This window comes from Phasianus colchicus, chromosome 16, assembly GCF_987193195.1.
Source record: "Phasianus colchicus chromosome 16, bPhaCol1.hap1.1, whole genome shotgun sequence".
In the NCBI taxonomy this organism is placed as follows: domain Eukaryota; kingdom Metazoa; phylum Chordata; class Aves; order Galliformes; family Phasianidae; genus Phasianus; species Phasianus colchicus.
Genome location: NC_143451.1, coordinates 5,030,316 through 5,052,360, shown reverse-complemented (window position 1 = coordinate 5,052,360; position 22,045 = coordinate 5,030,316). Strand labels below are relative to the sequence as shown.

The 22,045-nt window shown below is 40.5% G+C and overlaps 1 protein-coding gene across 16 annotated transcripts in view; it reads right to left on the bottom strand.

Annotated features, from left to right (window-relative positions):
- The window catches only part of RBFOX1 (RNA binding fox-1 homolog 1), a 751,763-nt gene that overhangs the window by 585,010 nt on the left and 144,708 nt on the right, over positions 1–22,045 (bottom strand). For 2 of the 16 annotated variants that reach the window (XM_090151353.1, XM_090151359.1), the window contains exon 1: positions 8,575–8,747. The exons of 11 other annotated variants lie outside the window; for them this stretch is intronic. Coding sequence is in view for 2 of the 5 variants with exons in the window: in XM_090151336.1 (XP_090007462.1) it covers positions 8,373–8,414 (42 nt within the window). In the remaining 3 variants the exon portion in view is untranslated. Of the gene's footprint in view, positions 1–8,372; positions 8,513–8,574; positions 8,748–22,045 lie in introns of those variants that run through there. 3 more of the 16 variants (XM_090151348.1, XM_090151336.1, XM_090151328.1) reach the window with 3 other exon arrangements.

Sequence of the window (22,045 nt, the reverse complement as noted above, 5' to 3'; positions counted from 1 at the left end):
AGGTTGAACACCCACATAATCTGTTCAGCTCTCTGTCAGGTTTATCTACGCTCACGGGAATCAGCAGCTCATCTCAATTTATTATCACCTAGCATCACCCTGCTGACTTAATTGTGCACTGAGCTCCTTTGTCCAGATCATTGGTAAAAACACTGAAATGCCCTAAAATTCAGTCATGGGGAACCGCACTAGTGACTGGCCACCAGCCTGTGTGACCCCATTTATATCATGGGTCTTTGAGTTCAGCCAATTGTTCACATGCTTGTATAAGCTGTATGCTGAACATTCTGTGTACCAAAAGCTTTGTTAAAATCCCCCAAAAACCCATGTCCACTGCCTTCCATTGGTCCACAAGGTGAGAAACCTTGTCATATGCATTCCTCCTATTGCACTGTAACTCAGAGAAAAATTAGGCCTGAGAGAAGATCCAAGATTGTACCAGACCTTTGTGGCAGGCCAGTATTTTGTGAATTCTCTTTCTGGGGGGGAAAATGTTTATAATACTGAATCATTGCCCTCCCTCACTGATGCATAATAAGCACACCACTGAATCAGAGCTTTGGTAAACTTATCTTCATGAAAAATACATACTAGAAATAGGTCTGCTGAGTGGGAAGTAACTTCAATTTTTGAGACATTCTACTTCAGTAGGAGGAACATACATGAATAAGAATTTTTTGTTGTTGTTTTTAAATTAATTCTATATCATGTCTTTACATGTAAAAGCGTATAGCTTCATTTTTCTGACACTTGCTTTCTGAAACTTTCCTAAAGGCTTCCGGTGACAGAAATCCCATAATCTTCCTAGTCCAACTAATTAAATATTAAGTACTCTTACTAACAGCAAGTCTTCCTAATACCTGATTTTTGTCTCTGTGCAATTAAAGCCCATAGATTCATGTCTTACTCACTGCAGACACAGAGAAGAAAACATCAATGCTGTTACCTCCAAAAAAATAAAACTTGAAAATCTCTTCCTTCAAAGAAAAATAGTCTACTGTCTGTAATGTTGAAAGATCAAATGAAACATTTGATACTAACTCAAGTCAAATTTATTCTTGTAGTTCTCCTTCATGCATGAAACTAAAAGGGAAATTTCTGAGTAGGAAAAAAAAGGATGATTCCTTTTAAAATGCCAAAATGAAATACCAAAGTTGTAATGCTATTACTTTCTTTCCATCCATGTTACCAGCTTTATTAAAATATTGATAAAATTTGTTAAATTTCTAAAATAATTAAAAAGAACCCGCAGTGTCTTCATGCTTCACAGACAGAAATATATGGAGAATTAAACATATATATCCTGTATGCCTTTTTAAAGATAATTCCCCATAAGAATCTCAGATCCCTCATCTATCTTTGTCTTCCGTTATCTTAATGGACACAATGCCCTTGGCTCCTCTGTAGTGCTATAAACTTGTAGAAAATAAGAACAGCCATTATTCATTACCTAAACAGAATTGAATAGAACTTTCTGGTATAAATTTGGATCACTTTCCCATAGCTTTTTTCCCCTGTCTCCCCAAACTGTAGAAGCATTTTCCATTTCACCGCTATTGTGCTTTACTTTCAGTTCTGTTACTGAAATAACCTTTTGCTTATCAGGTCCACTCAGTTGCTAACAGAGGATCATAAGGTAATTCAGGATGGAAGGCGAATATCCAAAAACGGACCTTCAGAACTTTTCATAGACATAGAAGTTTTAAACTGGTCAAGTAGATCTATGATAAGAATATAGGAAGAGCTAATCAACTCTTGAATGCATCTTGAATGCTCAGACGCATGAATGTGTTTGCACATACACACTTCTACAAATTTAGAAGCGTATGAAGTTCTGAATTAAGTTTCTATTAGACTTTAGGAAAATAATTAATTTCCTAATCTCCTTCTGATAAATAAATTCACTAGGTCAATTAGAGATCTCAAGTCAGCTATGAGAACCACAATGTCAAATCTCTAAAAATGTCATACAATAGTGATTATTTAATCCTGAATATATTCATAGCTTATGGCCACTTTTTGGTGCCCGATCATTACACTAGTTTAACTCATTATTTTTATTAAAACACAAAATGTTCAGAAAGTAGATCTAAGATAAAAAACAAAAACTCCCAAACCAAATGATGACTAGAAAGGGTTTCTATTCAGGGTAGTCAACATGAATTCACCGATGGGAAATCATGCTTGGTGAATCTGGTTGCCTTCTATGATGTCACATCATGAGGAGGGAGCAGTGGATGTTGCCTACCTTGACGTCAGCAAGGCTTCTGACACTGTCTCCCATAACACCCTCACAGGTAAGCTTAGGGAGAGTTGGATCAGTGAGAGGACAGTGAGGTGGACTGAGAACTGGCTGACACACCAGAAGGCCGTGCTGCCACTTGGCAAAACCTGTACAGGCTGGAAAATTGGGAAAAGAGGAAACTTATGAACTTGAACAATGGCAAGTGAACAATCCTACCCCTGAGGAAGAATAACAGCGTGCATCAGTACAGGTTAGGGGCTGACCTGCTGGAACAGAGCTCTGCAGAGAAGAACCTCGCTGTCCTGGTGGACAACAGGTTGGCAGTGAGCGAGCAGTGTGTGCCCTTGTGGTCAAGAGGGCCAACGATAACCCAAGTTGCATTAAAAAGATCACAGCCAGCAGGTCAAAGGAGGTGATCCTCCCTCTTTACTCCACCCCAGTGAGGCCGTACCTGGAGCACTGTGTCTAGTTCTGGGCTCCTTGGTTCAAGAAGGATAGAGAACTTCTAAGAGAGAGTACAGCAGAAGTCCACAAAGATGACTGGGGCCTGGAGCATCTCCTGCATGAGGAAGAGCTGAGAGACCTGGGACTCTTCAGCCTGAAGGAGACTTACAAATATCAAAAGAGTGGGAGCCAAATGGATAAGGCCAGGCACTTTTCAGAGGTGCCCAATAACAGAACAAGCGGCAACGGACACAAACTGAAAGATAGAAAATTCCATATGAACATGAGAAAAAAATCTGAGGGTGACATAGCAGTGGAGCAGGTTGCCCAGAGAGGCTGTGGAGCCTCCTTCTCTGGAGATATTCAAAACCTGCCTGGAAACTTTCCTGCGTAACCCATTCTAAGGAACCTGCTTTATTGGAGGGCTGGACTAGATGATCTCCAGAGGTCCCTTCCAACCCCTATAATTCTATAGAGCCTTTTAATAAATACATGTTCTAAATATTTCAGAAGTCTTAAAATGAAAATGTAAGATTATTTTATATCTAGTCTCACAAAACATTCTAACAACAAATGAATAGTTTCGGGTTCCTTGATATCACAAACAAATATCAAACCTTCTTGCTTGCACAGCTGACAGCAGATACGTTGTTCTGAAAAGTGAATCTCTTCCATTCGTACACATTACTTGCTGATGCCATACATAAAAAGGCTGAGTCACATATGAAACATCAGAGGCCACAGCTGTAGTCTTGTTGACCACAGTATCAGAGGACACATTGAGCTGGGAGACTAGAATAATTTTGAAGAAGTAAACACTTGATGCTAACACAAAAACATACAAGTAATGTGAAATAGTAAATGGACAGAGGCCTGATACTCCGTTAGGGCTTGATCTAAATGTCATACTCATAAAAGACCTCCTCCAGAGCAGCAGTGGTTCTACAAAGGTACTTTGTTTCATCCTGAACAACACTATTCACTAAAATGATGCTATTTTTGTTAGCATCATGTTCACTTTCTCAGCAGCAGACAAATAACTTTCCAAAGAAACAAGCAAGGATGTCCCACTTATGTCTCTCATTTAACTTAGTGCATATATATATTATATATGTATTTTTATATAACTTTTGAATTTCAGAGCCATTAGATTCAGGTCACTTAGTAGTCAGAAACAAATGCTCATATTTGCTTACTTATCTGGGAAAAAAAAATTAATAATCATAATCTTCAAACTTCATTCCTGAATTACTATTATTACTATTATTCATATAATTGGAAAGTTCAATTTTAATAAGAAAAATATCTAAACTAGAAAACCATCATCAGTGGTTTAGAAAGCACCACAGCACAAGTAAACAGAATGACTTCCATTTGCAAAGGTTGAGAAGTTGCTGTTAAACATTTCACCTCACACTCTGTGATACAAATGTGAAGTTCATACTTTTGCTAAAGCTGCATACTTCAAGTTCAGGTTGGTTCATTAATTGTTGATGCTAGAGTTGTTACTTTCCCCCCTTTTACTGCACAGTGAAATTTACAGTGGTTTCTAGATATGAAAGCTGTTGAAAATGATTAAAATATCAAACACAAAAAATTGGATCCCATGGCCATAAGGATGAAATGTTTGGTTGGATCTCTAACCTTCTTCAGTAAAATGTTATATTATAAAATGTGTATATATACACAAACATATATATAACGTTCAACTATTATAAAAATAGTTGAAAATGAGTTAATTCCAAAATAGTCAGCTGTTATGTTTTTAATTATCTCTACTACAATGTAAGTACATAGACGAGTAAATGGTGAACTCAAGGAATACTAAGCTGAAGAAAGTGTTAGTATTTGCTTCTACTGAGAATAAAGTATTTAAATAAAAACCGCAGATGCAAATGCAAAGCAGGAGAGTTTCAAGAGCTCTCGAGATTTGGAGGTGTTCTATTTTGTCAACAGCCAAAAGAAGAAAACAATTTAAAGTCCATATGCATCTAAAAAAATATTGGAAGCCTATTACATCAAGGCAGTAAAACTGGCTTTTTGTCATGCTTAATTGCTTCAACTCATAACCTTGCATTGCAGAACGTGGATGCAGCTGCTGACTCAAGCAGTTTCTGCATTTTAGTACCTTAACAAAGTTTGTGTGTGTCCATGTGTTTGTGAAAGACACCAAAGAAGCCTCCGTGATATCAGATATTTTGTTTGATATTCCCAACTATCAGAAAATATTCACCCTCCAGAAGCCTTACTGTTGTGCATGAAATCTGCAATTAACTACAGAACAGAAATGATCGCAGCCTGGTGGAAGAAGCCACACTGGGCTCTACTTTCAGTGATAACGAAGAGAAATCTCAACCTATGCAATTTAACACTGTTAATTGAAATCAAATGAGGAACAAGCATTATCAAGACAAACATAAAGCAGGAATGCTTACATTCCAGTCCCCTGGAGCAAACACAGTCTCGCACTGTCCTAAATGAAGATCAAGTAAAATAAAAGCAACAATAGAGCCACGTCACTGAAGACAGCAACTTTGCTGCCTTCCTTATCTCTGCTTGATAACTCAAACCAAAAAAAAGAGAAAGAGATAGAAAGGCCTATCTTCACACATACAGAACGCTGCTGTTGACAAAAGGTATTTGGGTAAAAAATTAAACTGTATTCACAGACAGACGAAAATGCTAACAGAAAAGAGCTGTCATTTAAATTGTTTTCTTTTCATCAAACTAACCATCAGGTACATCATCCAAATCCAACCCGAGGGCATTTGAACTTCAGAGAAAACATGTTTATGATGCACCTTTTTAAATGAGAAGTCTGCATTTTTCTCCTGTTCAGTGACTGTGCAGCCATGATGCGTCTTGTGTCCAAAATTCTTACAGTTTACGTGTAAAAATCACCTACACATCAGTGTGCTCCAATAAATTTAGCTTCTGCCAATTCAGCTTATGAGAACAATTCCTTTGTAACATAAACCAACACAAAGTAAAAGTCCACTAACTTTTCTCAATGGATTTGACATTGATTTACAGTGCTAATGCTTACGGCAGAATAAATAGCTCTGAAAAATCAAACCTTATTCTAATGAGCTTAATAAATTTCAAAAGTTATGCTTAGATTCTAGGAGACGCTATAAATTATATTCCAGTATTAAAATAAATATATAACATATTGAATGATCACCTAAAATAACAAAGACCCACAGTACCACAGTAGTATTTATCATCCCGAAATACACTCCCATGTGAGATAATTGTTCCAAAAAAAGCTCCAAAATCCATATCACTACAGCAGACTAAAAGCTCAACGCTGCCAGATTTGTGCCTTCTTAAAAATAACTCCTTTCCAGAATTTTACTTAACTAAACAAAACTATGAAGAAAAGTTGAGCAATACATTTCCAGCACTTAGGAATTCTTTACACATTTCTTCCCTGGTTTACTTTCCAGGCTGTTTTTTTTTTTTTTTTTCACAAATAGTACCACAATAACTTAAAAGAAAACAATAACCAGATTTCTCTCTCTTCTCCTTTCCAATTTGATGCTTCCTTTGCCATTTACAGCATATTTATCTTAATAAAATTAAATAAGACATAATAGAAATACTTTTCATGGCAATAAAAAAACTTCTAATACCATCACATGAGACCATTCCTCTCGGCATTTTATACCATTTTGAATACTACAAGTTTATCGTTGAGTAAATCAATATGTCACTATGTAAAATCTGATGTTTTATAAGCAAAAATAAAGACTTGTGTGAAAATGATATCAAAAAACATTGAACAATTCTGAGATAAAAGAACTAGGGAAGTTAGTTCAAAGTTACCAACTACAGCACCTTGCTAGACAGTCGTATGAAATGCCTTTATCCACCCATTATTATGTTATTTTATTGCTGGTATTTAATAATGTTGAAAAACTTGCAGCTCAAACTTTCCAACCCTGTGCATGGGAAGGAGTATCATTAATTTTACCGATGTTTCCTGAGCTATCTTTGGATCTCAACCATCCCAACTTGGCCGTCGAGAAGGCAGTAAGCAAATATCAATTCTCTTCCACATATTGAAGGAAAAGTAGCGGGAATGTGAGATGTTGTACATTTGTAACATTTATAGTAGCAAGGAACGTGGTGCTGCTTTAGGATGAGAAACTGAAACAGTCAAACCCCAGATAAAGAGATTTAAAGGAAGCGGAACTGGAGATTGACTCCAGCACTGCAGACACGCTCGCAGAGCAGCACCTTGAAAGGAGCACACCCGAAAGGATCACACCCAAAAGTCTGCTTCACTTCTTTGAAATGATTCAGATGTGAAAGCTGTGACATTGCCCCCGTGTTCCTCCCTAGAGGAGGGAATGCTGCTTACTAAGTAACAGTTCTGCTCGTTTTTCAGAAGTCAGCTTAATTTCTATAACGCAGATAAACAACCTGAATATCGAACTATTACGAGAACATCTACAATTTAGTAACAGAATAACAAGGCATTCAAACTCTACACGTATCCCTTCCTTCATTATAGAAACAAATACGGAACCAACGCAACGTATGCAAGCCACGATTCATAATATTTCCTAAGCAAAAACATCTCACACAAACCCTAATCACATCCATTTATCACACCCGAATTCCTTATCCCAGCACAGCTGTCCCGGCTCGTACCACATCCCTGCGCGTCCCTCTGGGCAAAGGCACCGAGCTGCAGCGCAGCGCGCGGCCCCGGCGCGATCTCCTGCTGCTGAGCGCCGCGGGCAGAGCCGTGCGTACGGCGCTGCGCCGTGCTGAGGGGAGAGCTGCTGTTTCCAGAAGCAGGCCAGACCCACCTGCCCCGCTCCCCTCAAGGTTTATTCACGCTTTTTTTCTTTTTATCACTCAAGATACAGCAATTATTCAGCAGGTACACCTCGCTGTCAACGGATAGGCGTTTTGAAATCCCGGTCCTATAGTCTATTTCTGCTTTTTTAGCCGTATGGATGGAGATGGATACGTATTGCTGCTCATTTTTATCGCTCTGTTGAAATTGCATTTGTGAAGAAAACACTGCTGTCGTTTAATGCCACACTCTAACAAGTTCAGTAGTAAAGCTCTGCATAAATGCAGTGAAGCTCCTCACATAAATGTGCGTTCTGGCACCACGGTGCTACGCTCACAATACACACGTGCCTTAAAGTTAACGAGCAACCATTTTGGTCAGGAATCCTGTAAGCTGTCTGCTAAAAGTCAATAGCTCAGCTCACAAAACCGCCCTTAATGAGATTCCTGCCATACTTCATATAAATGCTAATAGAGCTCCCATCAAAAGAAGTTAAAGAGCTCTTTGAAGGCGACTTCACACAAACTTCAGGCAGTCAGAGGAAGGACGATCACCACCCCCACCCCCCACTCCGCGCCTCATTTTCCGCGAGCATCCCTACACGACTGCAGCGTGTGCACACACGTACACGCACACACGCACACACAAGCACGGCCGCAGCACAGCAGCCCCGCGGAGCTCCGGGCAGCCCCGCCCCATGCCGTGCCCCGGACACCGGCACCGCCCGTCGTCCGCGATGCCCGGCCCGGCTCAACGCCCGCGGCCATGGCGGGAAGCGGCCGGCATCAGCGCGGTCCACGCCCGCCATCCCTTCGGGGCGGGGGTCCGCTCTGCCTCGCTCCCCTCTCCATCCTACGTTTCCCACCGCCTTACCTGAAGGGCGTCCGCCCCGCCCGCGGCGAGCCGCCAGGGCATCGTGCCGCGCTGCGAGGTGCCCCCCGCTGCCGCTCTGGGAGCTCCGTCCCGCCCCGGCGGTACTCACGGCACGGCCGGGGCTGCGGCTCAAGGTCAGGCGGCCCCGCGCCCCGAGCGGCTCCGCGTGCGAGCCGTGGGGGGAAACGCTCCCCGTACTTACGCTGTGCCTACATGATTCACAGCGTCTCCGGGACGGTATTTACGACTTTCAGTACGCCGCTCTCCACACGCCGACACCAGCCCTTAAAGCTCCCTTGGACGTTGTTTTCCCCGCCGTATCCCTGACGGGGATTGCAGCATCCACAGCCGGTGAAGTCATTGTGCTCTGCGTGCGGGAAGAGCGGTGCCACGCGCTCGCCTCAGAGCACAGCCCACGGGCAGCGGAGGGGGGCACGGGGTCAGCGGGATAACCAGATAACCCCGCTGCGGGGCGGCGGAACTGCATGCATGCAGGCAGCGGCACGGATCGATCCAAGGTTGGACGCGGTGCTCGGGTTTGAAGGGCTTCTGTTCATCTCAGATAGACATTAAAAACCAGCGTCTAGATTATACTAGCCACTATTTGTGATTTCAGGGCATATCTATATGTACAAGTAACATGTAAAGCACAGAACGACCCAGACTTAAGGGAGGAACTCCTGGGGCACTGCTCAGAGGACTTTAGAGAGAAATGGTTTTAAGTTGAGGGAGGGAAGATTTAGGTTGGGTATCAGGGGGCAGTTCTTTACAGAGAGAGTGGTGAGGTGCTGGAACAGCTGCCCAGAGAGGCTGTGGATGCCCTGTCCATCCCTGGAGGTGTTCAAGGCCAGGTTGGATGGGGCTCTGGGCAGCCTGGGCTGGTATGAAATGGGGAGGTTGGTGGCCCTGCATGTGGCAGGGGGTTGGAGCTTGATGAGCCTTGAGGTCCCTTCCAACCCTGGCCATTCTGTGATTCTGTGATTCTAATTCTCTAAGATGGGTTTATTACACACATGCTATTTCTGAAATCTAAGAAAAGGTCTCCATACCTTCCAATATTTACCATTGCTTTGCAATGGAAAAGACTACTAACAAAATGATCTCCAGCAACAATTCCAACCCATCTTGGCCTTTTTGCATTTCTAGTCAAAGAATTTGCACCCAGTTTTGACAGAGAGGCAAAGTTTGATTTTATTGGAAGGAAATGGGAAATTCGGGAAAACTTCAGATTCTGACTTCAGAAGGCTTTTCCTGTTTTGTAGAAGATTTGGTGGAGACCTGGTCACCTTGCTACCTTAGGGGAAAAGAGCACTATCTATCAAGGTGGTTATGAGACAAACAGGACGTCCCTTTAATTTAAAATACAGGACAGCTGTGCATCATTTAAAAAGCAGAATGCTGCAAGGGCTGGCCAGATCACTGGGCTAATGGCCAAAACAAACCTCAGAGCTCACATTGGCTCACTGTGGCCTTGACCACATCATTCATCTCCTCAGTTTTCCCACTAGTACAATTAGAATCGTAGTAGTTGTGGTGCCTCTCTCTTACTGCTCGGTAGGGCTCTGAGGATTACAAGCCCACAGCATTCAAGAAGAGCAAACATCAAACAATAGGCCAGAATTCCAGAGCATTAAAATGCTGAAGTACCAAAAGTTCCAATGGGAGCCACCTTAAGTGTCTGAACATGGATCTTAAAACACATGGCTTATGAAAACACAAAACAATTTCCTAGCATTCGCAATCAACAAATACGATGGACTGTCTTACAGTTGTGTTATTTACACATCTCATTTTTCTCTCTGCCCATTTGTAGCATTAAGCTCAGAACTGCATTAAAAACAGCACCAGGAGCAACTGCTTCTGCTACTAGGGCAAGGTCACCCAGAGCCAGCGCTGACAGGAACCCCCCATTAACTCCAGCCCCTTGGTTCCAGCCTTTGCAGCACATATGGTCAGTTCATCAGAAGACCAGCACTTCTGGCAGATGTTACACGTTCTCAGTGCTGTTCTTCAGAGACCACAAGTCTTTATTCAAGTAATGAAAAAGAGTTTAAGCTAATTAATTATCTCATTAGCAATAAATATTGGGGGGGAGCACTAGCAGAGAACATAATGCTGCAGAACAAGCTGCATCTTTGCACAAAGTTGTGAAGATGAGCAGATGATCAAGCAAATACTTCTAATTTCTACATCTAAGTTTAAAAAAAAATAATAGTAAATTTCCATTTTAATCTATAGAATTAATTTGATAAAATCTGTGTATGTTTATACACATTCATTTTTACTGCTTCTTCTAAGTAGTGGACGATTTTGGTCATCAGTTTCTCCCCATTTGCACATGCACAAGAGATAGAATTCTTTAAATGCTCCAAGTGTCCAATGGTTGCACTCACTGTCCTCAAACTGTTACTACTGTGACTTCCTCCACAAAACCTTCTCTGAGAGGTCAGCCTGTTGTCTGACAGCACGGGCACTTCAGAGCTTTGTGTGGAGCAAAACTGGAGCAACCACATCTACGGAGCGAGAGCAAGACCGAGAGAAATTCACCGTGATGAGCGCCGGGGGAAAGAAAACTTCTGTCAGAAATTTCCAAGGGAAGAACAAGGTCTCTTTATGGCTTGGGCTCTAGAGATCCTTGCCATGACTTTCTTAAATGCATGCAAACAAGCCTGAGGAAGACATCTCTTTAATCCTTACTCCTTCATTGTACTTGTGGGGATGGCAGTGAGCACTGAGATTTCTGTAACCTCAAATGTACTTTTATACTTAAGATTTACAAACACTTGTTTGAACAATTGAGTTGTACAAAATAAAGGTCACCACACTATAACTCATGCCACATCAAAAACTTTAAATACGTGTTTACTATCTAAGCTCTTACATAGAATCATAGAATTGCTCAGGTTGGACATTCTTTCCTTGTTAAAGGACCACACTGTCTGACTTTTCTACTTTATGAAAAAATTAATTCAGAAAAAATAAACGTAAGTGACTAATTGCCAAGCAGGAGTCTCCTGATCAATGCTGTGGCTTGTTTGAATGTGTTTTAACTGATCCACTGTGAAAAGGATTTTTTGTGAAAAGCTTCAGTGTGCCATTTGTTTATTCCTTATAGTTTGAGCTGAGTTTCTGTGATACAGCAACTATTCAAAGCGATGTCAGCTTTGAAGAAAAAAATGAAGATTGGTAAAATCCAAAAGGAACACCTCAAGAACAAGGTAACGCTGTACCTGTACAGTTTGCAAGTGCCGTTATACAGGATAGTGAAATGTGGCTTAGTCTGCAATACATTTATACATCAAACACATGGGGGCTCTCCACACCTGACAGATTACTGCTGAAATGATTTCTTTCCACGTGCTATCTAATGATCCACTTACATTGCAGAAGGTGAGCCTAATGAAGCATATTCAGATAGTGAAACATGGTGCAATTGGTGATAAACGTGCTGCAGTTTTGTTCTTAAATGTTTACAGTGTGCGAGTCTGAAAGGGAGACGACTGACGAGGAAGACAACATCTATCACATCACAACCCAAACAATCAAGTGTAGGAAACCTAAAGGAAACCTAAATCTGAGAATTCATAACATTAGACTCATGCTAAATACAATCCTTTGGGGACAACATACAAGGATTTTTAAAACTGATAAGGATTTTTAAGATGGAGGTATCTAAAAATACAAGCAGAAATCACATGGCTCTTCTCTACTATGCAGAATTAAAAACAATCTGCAGAGGTCTGATCCCACAAACATTCATACAGTTGCTCACTTTACAATGACCCTAACTGCAATAGTATACAAAAATTAGTGGCTATATAGTGCCATACCTACAGATGTTCAAAAGAATCAGTGAGATAAAGTATTAGGTGAGTTCACAAATTGTCTCTCTAATACACTCAAATCACAGTATTGTTTTCTGCAGTCTCATGCTTACGATCTAGGAATTTGTAAATGTGATCTGAAATGCTACAATTTGTTTTATTAATTGGTTATATCTTGTTCTATTGAAATTGATGTTACTATGTTGAATATTCTAGTATTGTTTTGGCTGTAAATTAACAGCTCACAGATGAGGTGACTTATTGGTGTTCACTGCTCTCAAGTGGCCACTTTCACTGTGATTTTAATTGCAAAACTTTGCGAAGTATTAAGTGAAAAATTTCATTTGCCACCCTCACATAAAATGAATCACATCTATCTATGCCTAGAAATAAGTGTAAGAAATTGAGCACCATCAGTAAATTCAATAAGTGGAACATTATTTGTATGCAATTATGATGCAACTAAAACAGTGATGATCTAACAGCTATGGTACTTCAAACGTCCCTGCAGAAAGTTTCTTTCATAAATGCTATGAAAGTTATCACAGAAGAAAGAATTCATCCCTCCACCCCTGAGCCCCACAAAACGAGTGCTCCACAGGATAATGATCACTGCACAGCCACTGATGCTTATAGCAGGTTATAGCAGGTTATGTACAAAAAATAATTACTTCTCTAAGTCCTAAAATGAAGAAAAATTTCTGCAGATGCAACAGATGAAGAATGAAATAGGTGTCTCGTTTTTTTAAGGTCTAAAAGAGGTATAAAAATACAAAAACCCAGATTGCAGCAGCATGCATTCTTTAGGCTACCACTACTTTTTGTTCATATTGTTATAACGTTTAATGCGAAAAGTATGATAATGCATCTACAAATACCAAGAAGGAAGAGGTCTTGGAGAAGTCTTGAGGCAAAATAATTCCTTATGTGCTTATACATATTCACAACTTTGTTGAAATGCTAAACTATTCCAAAAAATTACATTACTAAGGCAAGCAATATGTCAGCACGAACAAAGATTACTAGTGAAGTCTGCAGCTTGGACTTGTCACACTTCAGTATATATTCCCTTTGAAGACAATCTGAATTTCCTTTGCTGTTCACAAGCAAATTACAATTCCTTGTTTAGTAACATTCCGAAAATTCAGCATTTTCCTGTATTGCAAATTCAAAATGTCCTCCCATTTTTTATTTTATGTACTTATATTAATTCATGAAGTGTCACCACAAGTTGTTTTCTCAACTGCAAACACTAATAAAGGTTAATTTGTCTAAAGAGCCACGGGATACGTAGATGTGATTGTGCTCTTCATGAGAATGCAAAAGAAAGTGTACAAACACAATGGAAAGCATCTAAAAACCCTGGAGGTGCAATTGCTTACCACTACAGATAATTTTGTGCACGATACACTCCCAAAATGATAAGCTACATCCCACCCCATGGAACAGAATCTCTGAGTGCTAACCACACCATCAAACACTGACACTTTCCAGTTCCTCATCTGGGAGATGACCAGGGTCTCTGCCTGCTTTACTGTGAAGCACATACATTCAGGGGAATCTGAACTGGGACCTTTGGTATGACACGCCTGTCCTTACAGCCATGGGCTGAGATAGGAAACAAATAAATCAATGGTAGGTAAGTTACTTAGAGTTTTCTAGGAAATTTCTGGCTCAGAAAGTGAACTAGAACATCTATTCTGTGCAAATCCGTGATACAGTTCTGCTAAGAAACAGTGTAAATGCATATCTTATTCTTAGCTGATAAGAAATAAGCAGTTGTTTTTATTTGTAATCAACTTACATTTACAGCTGTATCCAGATTGTCAAATGTCCCAGTGGTATTTTTGTCACTAACATTATATGCATGCGTATATCTACTTCTTACTAAGTACATGTGAAGAGTTAAATATCTTTATAAATATAGGACATGGAGAACTATTGGGGGACTGCTAGTGCTCCGGCACAGCCACACAAACACCACCTCATCTCATACTCCATCAGGTTTGAGGTGAGACCTCCTCCAGTTCAGAAGCCAAGGACCTCTGAAGTCATGATAGCATAGAGACTGGCACAGTTTGTGGATGCAAGCAACTGCTTGCTTCTGCTCATCTGTGGCACAACACAGTTGACTAATTAATTTTTTAAAGTATTCAAGATGTGACACTTTACATACGGGATTGAATACAGATTAGCATTACAATCATCACAAAGCTTTTGTAGCCTCAGATTTGTCTTCTTCCAGCAAAGTTTCCTTTAATGTGCAAATGAATGATGCCACTTCATATCTTGAAATAAACAGGCTCATTATGGTTATGACTTGTCATATATGCAGGCATTCAGAATTCTATTAACAGTATATTAACAGTAAGCTGGCAGATAAAGACAGGCTAAACAAAAGATATTAAACTAACAGCCAGCTATCATATTTAGATGCCTTCATATCACGCGATCCCAAAGCCAGCATTATGAAAACATTCCTCCCACCAATGTTTGTACGTTGACAATACATTCATACGTTGCAATGGCTTCCTTAGTTTAAGGATGGAACGGGTGTGCAAGACCAAGTGAAAAGAGAGCAAAGGGAACTTGAAATGATCTCAGGAACTGAGAACCTGCCAGAGCTGGGATGCACATTCAGAGGAAAGGCTGCCCAGACAATGACAACAGGGACACGGGCAAGTTTGGCAGCTGAAGTATCCAAATCCCTGGAAAGAATTCTCAGGTAAAAAGCAGCATACTCATGAATTGTCCTTGGTGGTGGTTTTAATTTTTTTTTACTTTGCCTTCTTCATAATTTTTGAGAGCAAATATATCGACGAGTCTGGAGTCGCTTTATACAACACAGGCCACAGCTCACACAAGGCAAAAGGACCAACATATGCCATGGCAAAATGGGTTGCTCATAGGAGCTACTGGGAAAGAAGCAGATTTCTAGCAGGAGGCAGTGGCAGGGCAGTCAGCTCACACAGATTTGCCTGTATTGAGATACAAAACAACACCTAATAGTTGGTTCTGGAGATGGATTTAAGGGGATCAAGGTAAACTTTGTACTCTTTTAGGATGGAGTCTACATAGGATAGTTTCAAAGCAACATCTATATACAGTACTTCCAAGGATAATCAGGGTAAGACGAGCTAAAAACAAATTTCACACATTTTTCTGAAAAACTGTTGTGGACTTCTGTTGTTAATTTTAGCTGTTTCAATTGGATTTGGTACGGCTGGAAATGTAAGGGAAAGTCTGCAGCAATCAGGATGTGACACTCATTAACACTTCCACAAAATACCCACCGGATTTGCATAAAGCCTGCAAAGATTCATTGGTGAATCTCTAATTTCCCTTGGTTTTACTCCAGATTCAGCTCCATTTGCCCTCCCTCTCTCCTCCCTCCCTCCTCAAGTGATAATCACTGTAAACAGTTCATGACAAAGCATAATTAAATGTACTGAATAACTAAAATATACATAAAATTACCCCCAAACTTATATAATTACTTTTTTTTTTTTTTTTTTGCATGCTGAAAAAGTTTTCAGAGAAATTATTCTAAAAGGGAGTTAAATTCTATCTGAATACAGCGACCCTTAAGTCACCTAATGACATTTTTAGCCAAATTTATTTTTTTAATACGACGTGTGTGAGTAACAGCCATGGCCAAACGTACATACAGCATGATCTTCACATGCAAAATAACATGAAAAGCTTCTGGAAAAGCCTGGGCCCCTAAGATGGTGAAATCTTTCTGGTTCTGGCAGACACAAAACGCTGAAGTAAATCATGTCCCCATTAAGGGAGATTTTTCTTGCTACTGCCAATGTCAAACAGCACGACAAGATATTAAAACAAATGTGGGGTAAGTCTTATTTTAAAGGAAGTACACATTCTCAGGAGTCAATATTTACTATTTATTTTTTGCTGAACCATATAGTAAGATAAAGTTTGGTGACTGCACTGACTCCATCCAGCCCCTCTGTATGTACATGCATTCAGACCAAGGCAACATCCGTATGCCATTACAGCACACAGTGAGATAACGAATAGCTCACAGAGCAAAAAATGATGTTTTTCTCTTTTGCAATATAAAAGTCTTCTCAATTTTTTAAATTACCACTGAAGCTCAGCACTGTGCTGCTGATAACCTTGCTGTTTGCTTAGTTTTTATTTTAAAATAGAATTCTTCTATAAGAACAACAGATATGAGCTCAACATTAATGGGATACATTTAGTTTTAAGTAAATTTACTATGAGACCCAGAATACAATTCTGAAGCAAAATTCAATTCGTTTCCTGTGATAAATTCCTATAAATACATAGAAATGATTCAATTCCTAGTATGCTATACTCAAACACAGACATGAGGATCATGTCCCTGTTCTAAACACTAACTTCTGCAGCAAATGCTGTTGCAATGATTTCAGACTTCTTTCAACCAGGTGAAAAGTCAGCACCATTATTTCATTCTAGCATCACCATTTTTCCCTCCTGATTTTACAGATGTTCCCACCAAAGTCTGTGTTGTTCCGAGGCTCACAATTTCATGACCTTTCCTCCCTTCAATTCTTTCCAAGAAAGCTCCCAATCCCAGTATTTAAATGATCAAAATGTCACTACAGTATTTTAGGTTAAGTCTTCATTTTACCCAGAAAACAAAATGGCTCTCAAGTTTGGAACAGCAGAGAAGGAAAGTGGTGAAAATTCAGAAGTCAGGGAAACGTACCCCACCTTGACTTCAGCTAAATAATGCTGAGATGTGGATATAAAATGTTGAATGAAAATTATAGTAATAAAACTGCAAGCCAACTTTATTTCGTGTTGCAATAAACTATTGCTCAAAGGTTAAGTGCATCATATCTCATGCCAGTGAAAAGTTGGAAAGAACTAACAAACAAAGAGCTCTAGGAGGACATCCTTTAATATATATCAATATATATGTGCATGATATTTATATATAAAAAAATCACAGAAAGGTTCACAAATAAATTTGCTGGGGCTTGTAAAAGAAGTACACTGCACCATTACTTCTGATTCACTTTCTGCTGCTGCCCTGGGATGTTGGTGTCTGACTGTAGGATAATCTGCTCTTTTCCCTACCTGCCCCCAACAGACTGGATCTCCAGCATGCATGCGTGAACAGCACCCCTGAAAAGAAGTGATACGGGACTACTTCTTCACAACAGGGTTGAAGATCCTGTTTTCTTTTACTGCTAACAATTCCATATCAGATCACGAATACAAGAATAGCAACATTCACTTCTTCTTGCCACAAACTCAAACATTAAGATGTGGATCAACTATCCACTGTTTGCTATGTCTACTTACAGATATAGAACATGTAGCAGCAGAAGCTTGATTTTTTTTACTGTAATTAAAAAACTCAAGCCCTGCAATACTTTTCTTTGATTTTCCATAAAAGACATATTTTTACCTGAGCCAGTACCAGCCGTTAGTAAACAGGAATTATGGAATCACAGAATGGCCAGGGTTGGAAGGGACCTCAAGGCTCATCAAGCTCCAAACCCCTGCCACATGCAGGGCCACCAACCTCCCCATTTCATACCAGCCCAGGCTGCCCAGGGCCCCATCCAACCTGGCCTTCAACACCTCCAGGAATGGACAGGGCATCCACAACTGTTCCAGCACCTCAACCACTGTCATAGTAAAGAACTTCCCCCTAACATCCAACCTAAATCTTCCCTCCCTCAACTTCAAACCATTTCCCCTTCTCCTGAGAGAAAAGACGGTATCACAGCAGTTCAGTAAACAGGATTCATTTGGATAGAAAAAAACCGTGGCAGACATGGATAACTCCTAACATTTTAAGGTGTGAATATCTTAATGGCTAAGCAGTGACTTCAGGCAGCCTTCAGTGCCCTTAGGCCCTAACACAGCACATGCAAAAATGTGAAAGATAGAGCGCTGAGGAAAAAAAGTGGTATGAAAACTGGTGTTGGGAGAACTGAGCAAAGAACACATTTCTCAGAAGTCTACTGCTGGGCTTGAGTTAATGTTGCAGCAGGAACAAACTGAGGAGAGAGAGGAAGGAAAATGGTTACCAGTCTGTGTAACATATTATGCAGCACAAATTACTTCTCTCTCTCCCGAACATCTGCTGCTCTGAATAAATGTTACACATATATTTCTATACAAACATATTTAACATCCTTAATAGGGAAGCAAGTACAGCACATGTTGATTATGATTATTTGGAAAATAAAAAAGTGACAGAAACTTATTTGAATTACAATGCCAGAAACAACTGCCAATAATATATTTTACAGAATTTCTTTTGATCTGCTATTTAGAAACAGGTTGGAAGGCTGACTACCAATGCTTTGAGAATAAGGTTACGTCATCTTTTAATAAGATGGAAGAGTAAGGCTTAATTTACAAAAAAAATAAGATGATTTCCTGTATGCTTGCGAGTCATCACACATCATTAAGTCTTTTTTTGGTACTGTGCTAAGAACTGTGGCTTTGAATGATTGTCCTAATTAAACCTGTGGTCAGAGTGGAATGATTTCGAGAACAGCACACTCCACTTACAGATTCATCTATTTTTACTAATGTACGTATCTGGAGAAGAGAGCTGACCATCACATCATCCCTGCCCTGGTAGTTTTGTTCTTGCAGTTCTAACACACACATTTCTTCTTGACACAAATGTCTTCATTGCACAAGTGCACCAACTACGTGGATTTCTAAACATATCCATGCTGACAGTTTTTTAGATGGTCATTCCATGTGCATCCGTACAAGACTTGTCAATATTTCAGAGAAAATAATCTTCTGTATCTGTGTTTGTTTATGTTTGCCAAAACTACACATCAACCCAAGCAAATAAACTGGTCCAACTTTGTTGTCTAGCCCATGAAGTTATGCACATTTACAGAAATCACATAAATAATGCTGTTATTGTGAAAGCACAGAGCAACAACTCATCATTACCTTGAAATTTGGCATAAAACTGAAACTAAATTAAATCTTATCTATTGCCAAAAGCCAAATGCCAATTTGCTTAAATGCCAGAAGTTAACTGCCAGAAGTACGGAAAAGAATGCCATAAATTTCAAAATTAGATCATCTTTCCTATTTCTTATTCTATTTCCTTGTGCACATGTTTATGCAGAACAGAAAGAGAGAAAAAAAGGTATCTGGACAGTCATGACTGAACCACCTGGAACATGGAGTGGCAGGCATGTATATGAACAGGAACTAAAGCTGCTCCAGATTTAGAATCTGAAAGCTGTGAGAATACAGAAATAACTAATTCTTCTGTTGAATTTATATAGCATATACTGGTCCAGACCAATACCACTAGACAAAATTGGGTAAGTTGTACCATATCTAAGGAGATACTGTATCATCTGCATGGACACAACCCAACAGCAATTGAACTACTACCCCTCCACCTGTGAGCAAAAGCAGCACCAACAGAAAGAAGAATTTTGGAATTCCATGAAAACATCCACTGAAATAAGAGGAAAAGTTATGACAGCCTTTCAGTTGGGAACTTGGCAACAAGAAGTGGGGTACCAGATACAGTAAAGAAAGAAATCAAGTCTTGCAAAATGGAACAGGAAACTGCTTTGCTGAAGTCTGCTTCAATTACCTGGTTATTATAAAATACCCTCGTTCACCATCCATGGCATCTCTATGCACAGCACTTACAGAATCAATCTATCAGGTTGCAATACCAGAGCACTGGCAATGAAGTTTTCTTGGGAAAGCCATTTTTCCTTGTGCCAATTGTAGCATTTAAATCTTAAAATAATAAAATGCTTATTTAATGCCTCTGGAATTGACTCAAATGAGCAAAAACGACATGCCCTCAATCCAGAATCACTGTCAGGCCAAGAAAAAGAATTAAATTGTAAATCACATTGTAAATTGCCACTGAACTATCCGAGAAACCTGCATGATATCCCCATTAAAGTAGTCATGCTCACAATGAAAAGGCTGGAAAAGAATGGCTTAGAGACTGGAACGAGTAGGCCAGGGAACAGAGATCTGAACAGACTGAAGGAAATAAGAACGAAGTGGCAAGAGCCAAACACAGGTTCACTTTGAATCACAAACAGAATAAAAGTACAAAAAGGCACAGCCACAGTGGTCAGACTGCCTAGCAAACACTGCTCCCTGCAATTCAGTGGAGTGAAAAAAGAGTAACTATCATGGCTCAGGTTTCACTGAGAGTTAGGATAGAAATGCCAACGAAGTGATTATTGTGCCAGTCTCTGCATCTCATCAGAACTGTTCACACTACAGAATAATGAAAAGTAGAGATCAGAGCCAAGGTCATTGATTTCAATAAAAGAATCCCATTAAATGAACGATAGAAGTAGAAATACTATCACAACAAGATGATTTTGGAGAAGAAACTGATTAAATTGTGAATATTAAAAGATGCAAGGCATATAACCTTAGATTTCACTCAGCACTTGAGAATCTTGTATTGCACTTAACATGACTTCCTTTGGACTGTGAAAGCAAATTCCAAAGCACCTCACTAAACTCATCACAGGTCTTCACTGGAAAACAAACAAATCACAGAATCACAGAATGGCCAGGGTTGGAAGGCACCTCAAGGATCATGAAGCTCCAACCCTGCTGCCATATGCAGGGCCACCAACCTCCACATTTCATACCAGACCAGGCTGCCCAGGGCCCCATCCAACCTGGCCTTGAACACCTCCAGGGATGGACGGGGCATCCACAGCCTCTCTGGGCAGCTGTTCCAGCACCTCACCACTCTCTCTGTAAAGAACTTCCCACCGACATCCAACCTCAATCTCCCCTCCCTCAACTTAAAACCATTTCTCCTCGTCCTGCTGTTATCTACCCTTTCCAAGAGTTGATTCCCCTCCTGTTTGTAGGCTCCCTTTAGGTACTGAAAGGCTGCAATGAGGTCACCCTGCAGCCTTCTTTTCTCCAGGCTGAACAAGCCCAGCTCCCACAGCCTGTCCTCATAGGGGAGGTGCTCCAGTCCCCTGATCATCTTTGTGGCTCCTCTGGATCCTCTCCAACAGCTCCCTGTCTTTCTTGTACTGGGGGCTCCAGACCTGGACACAGTACTGCAGCTAGGACCTCACAAGAGCGGAGGAGGGGGACAATCACCTCCCTGTCCCTGCTGGACACCCCTCTTCTGATGGAGCCCTGGATACCATTTGCTTTCCAACCTGCAAGAGCATGCTGCTGGCTCACATTAAGCTTTTCATCCACCAGGACCTCCAGGTCCTTCTCTGCAGGGCTGCTCTCAAGGACTGCTCCTTCCAGAGTCTGTATAGATACCTGGGATTCCTCTGGCCCAAGTGCCAAACCTTACATTTTCTGTGTTGAACCTCATCAGGTTCACCCGGGCCCACCTTTCAAGCCTGTTGAGGTCCCTCTGAACAGCATCCCTTCCTTCTTCTGTGTCAACCGCACCACTCAGCTTGGTAAATGAAAGCATTTTGGGGATTGTGCTAGCCAAGATGGAGTAAGCTGTTTTTTTTAACAGTTTACAGAAAAAAGAGGCTGCCTTACGGAGGGGGGTGGGGGTGGGCACTGCAGACATCACTCATCTGCTGAGCAACTTGAGGACAAAACAGTCTCACTGCCTGTGCCGGTGAATATTGGAGTCTATAAAAAAAAGCAGCTGAAGAATGTGGACATTCCCTTAGTACCGCTAAAATTTAATGTGTGTACCAAAATCTGAGAGCTGTTCCATATAGATACACTCCTGTGCTTCAGCTTCTAGTAACTCTTAATTCTCTTACTCGAGGTCTTCCGGTTAAATGCAACTAAATTTACAACTGTTGATGACACTGCTTTCTTAGACCCTTATAACCAAATTATCCACTAGAGAGCACA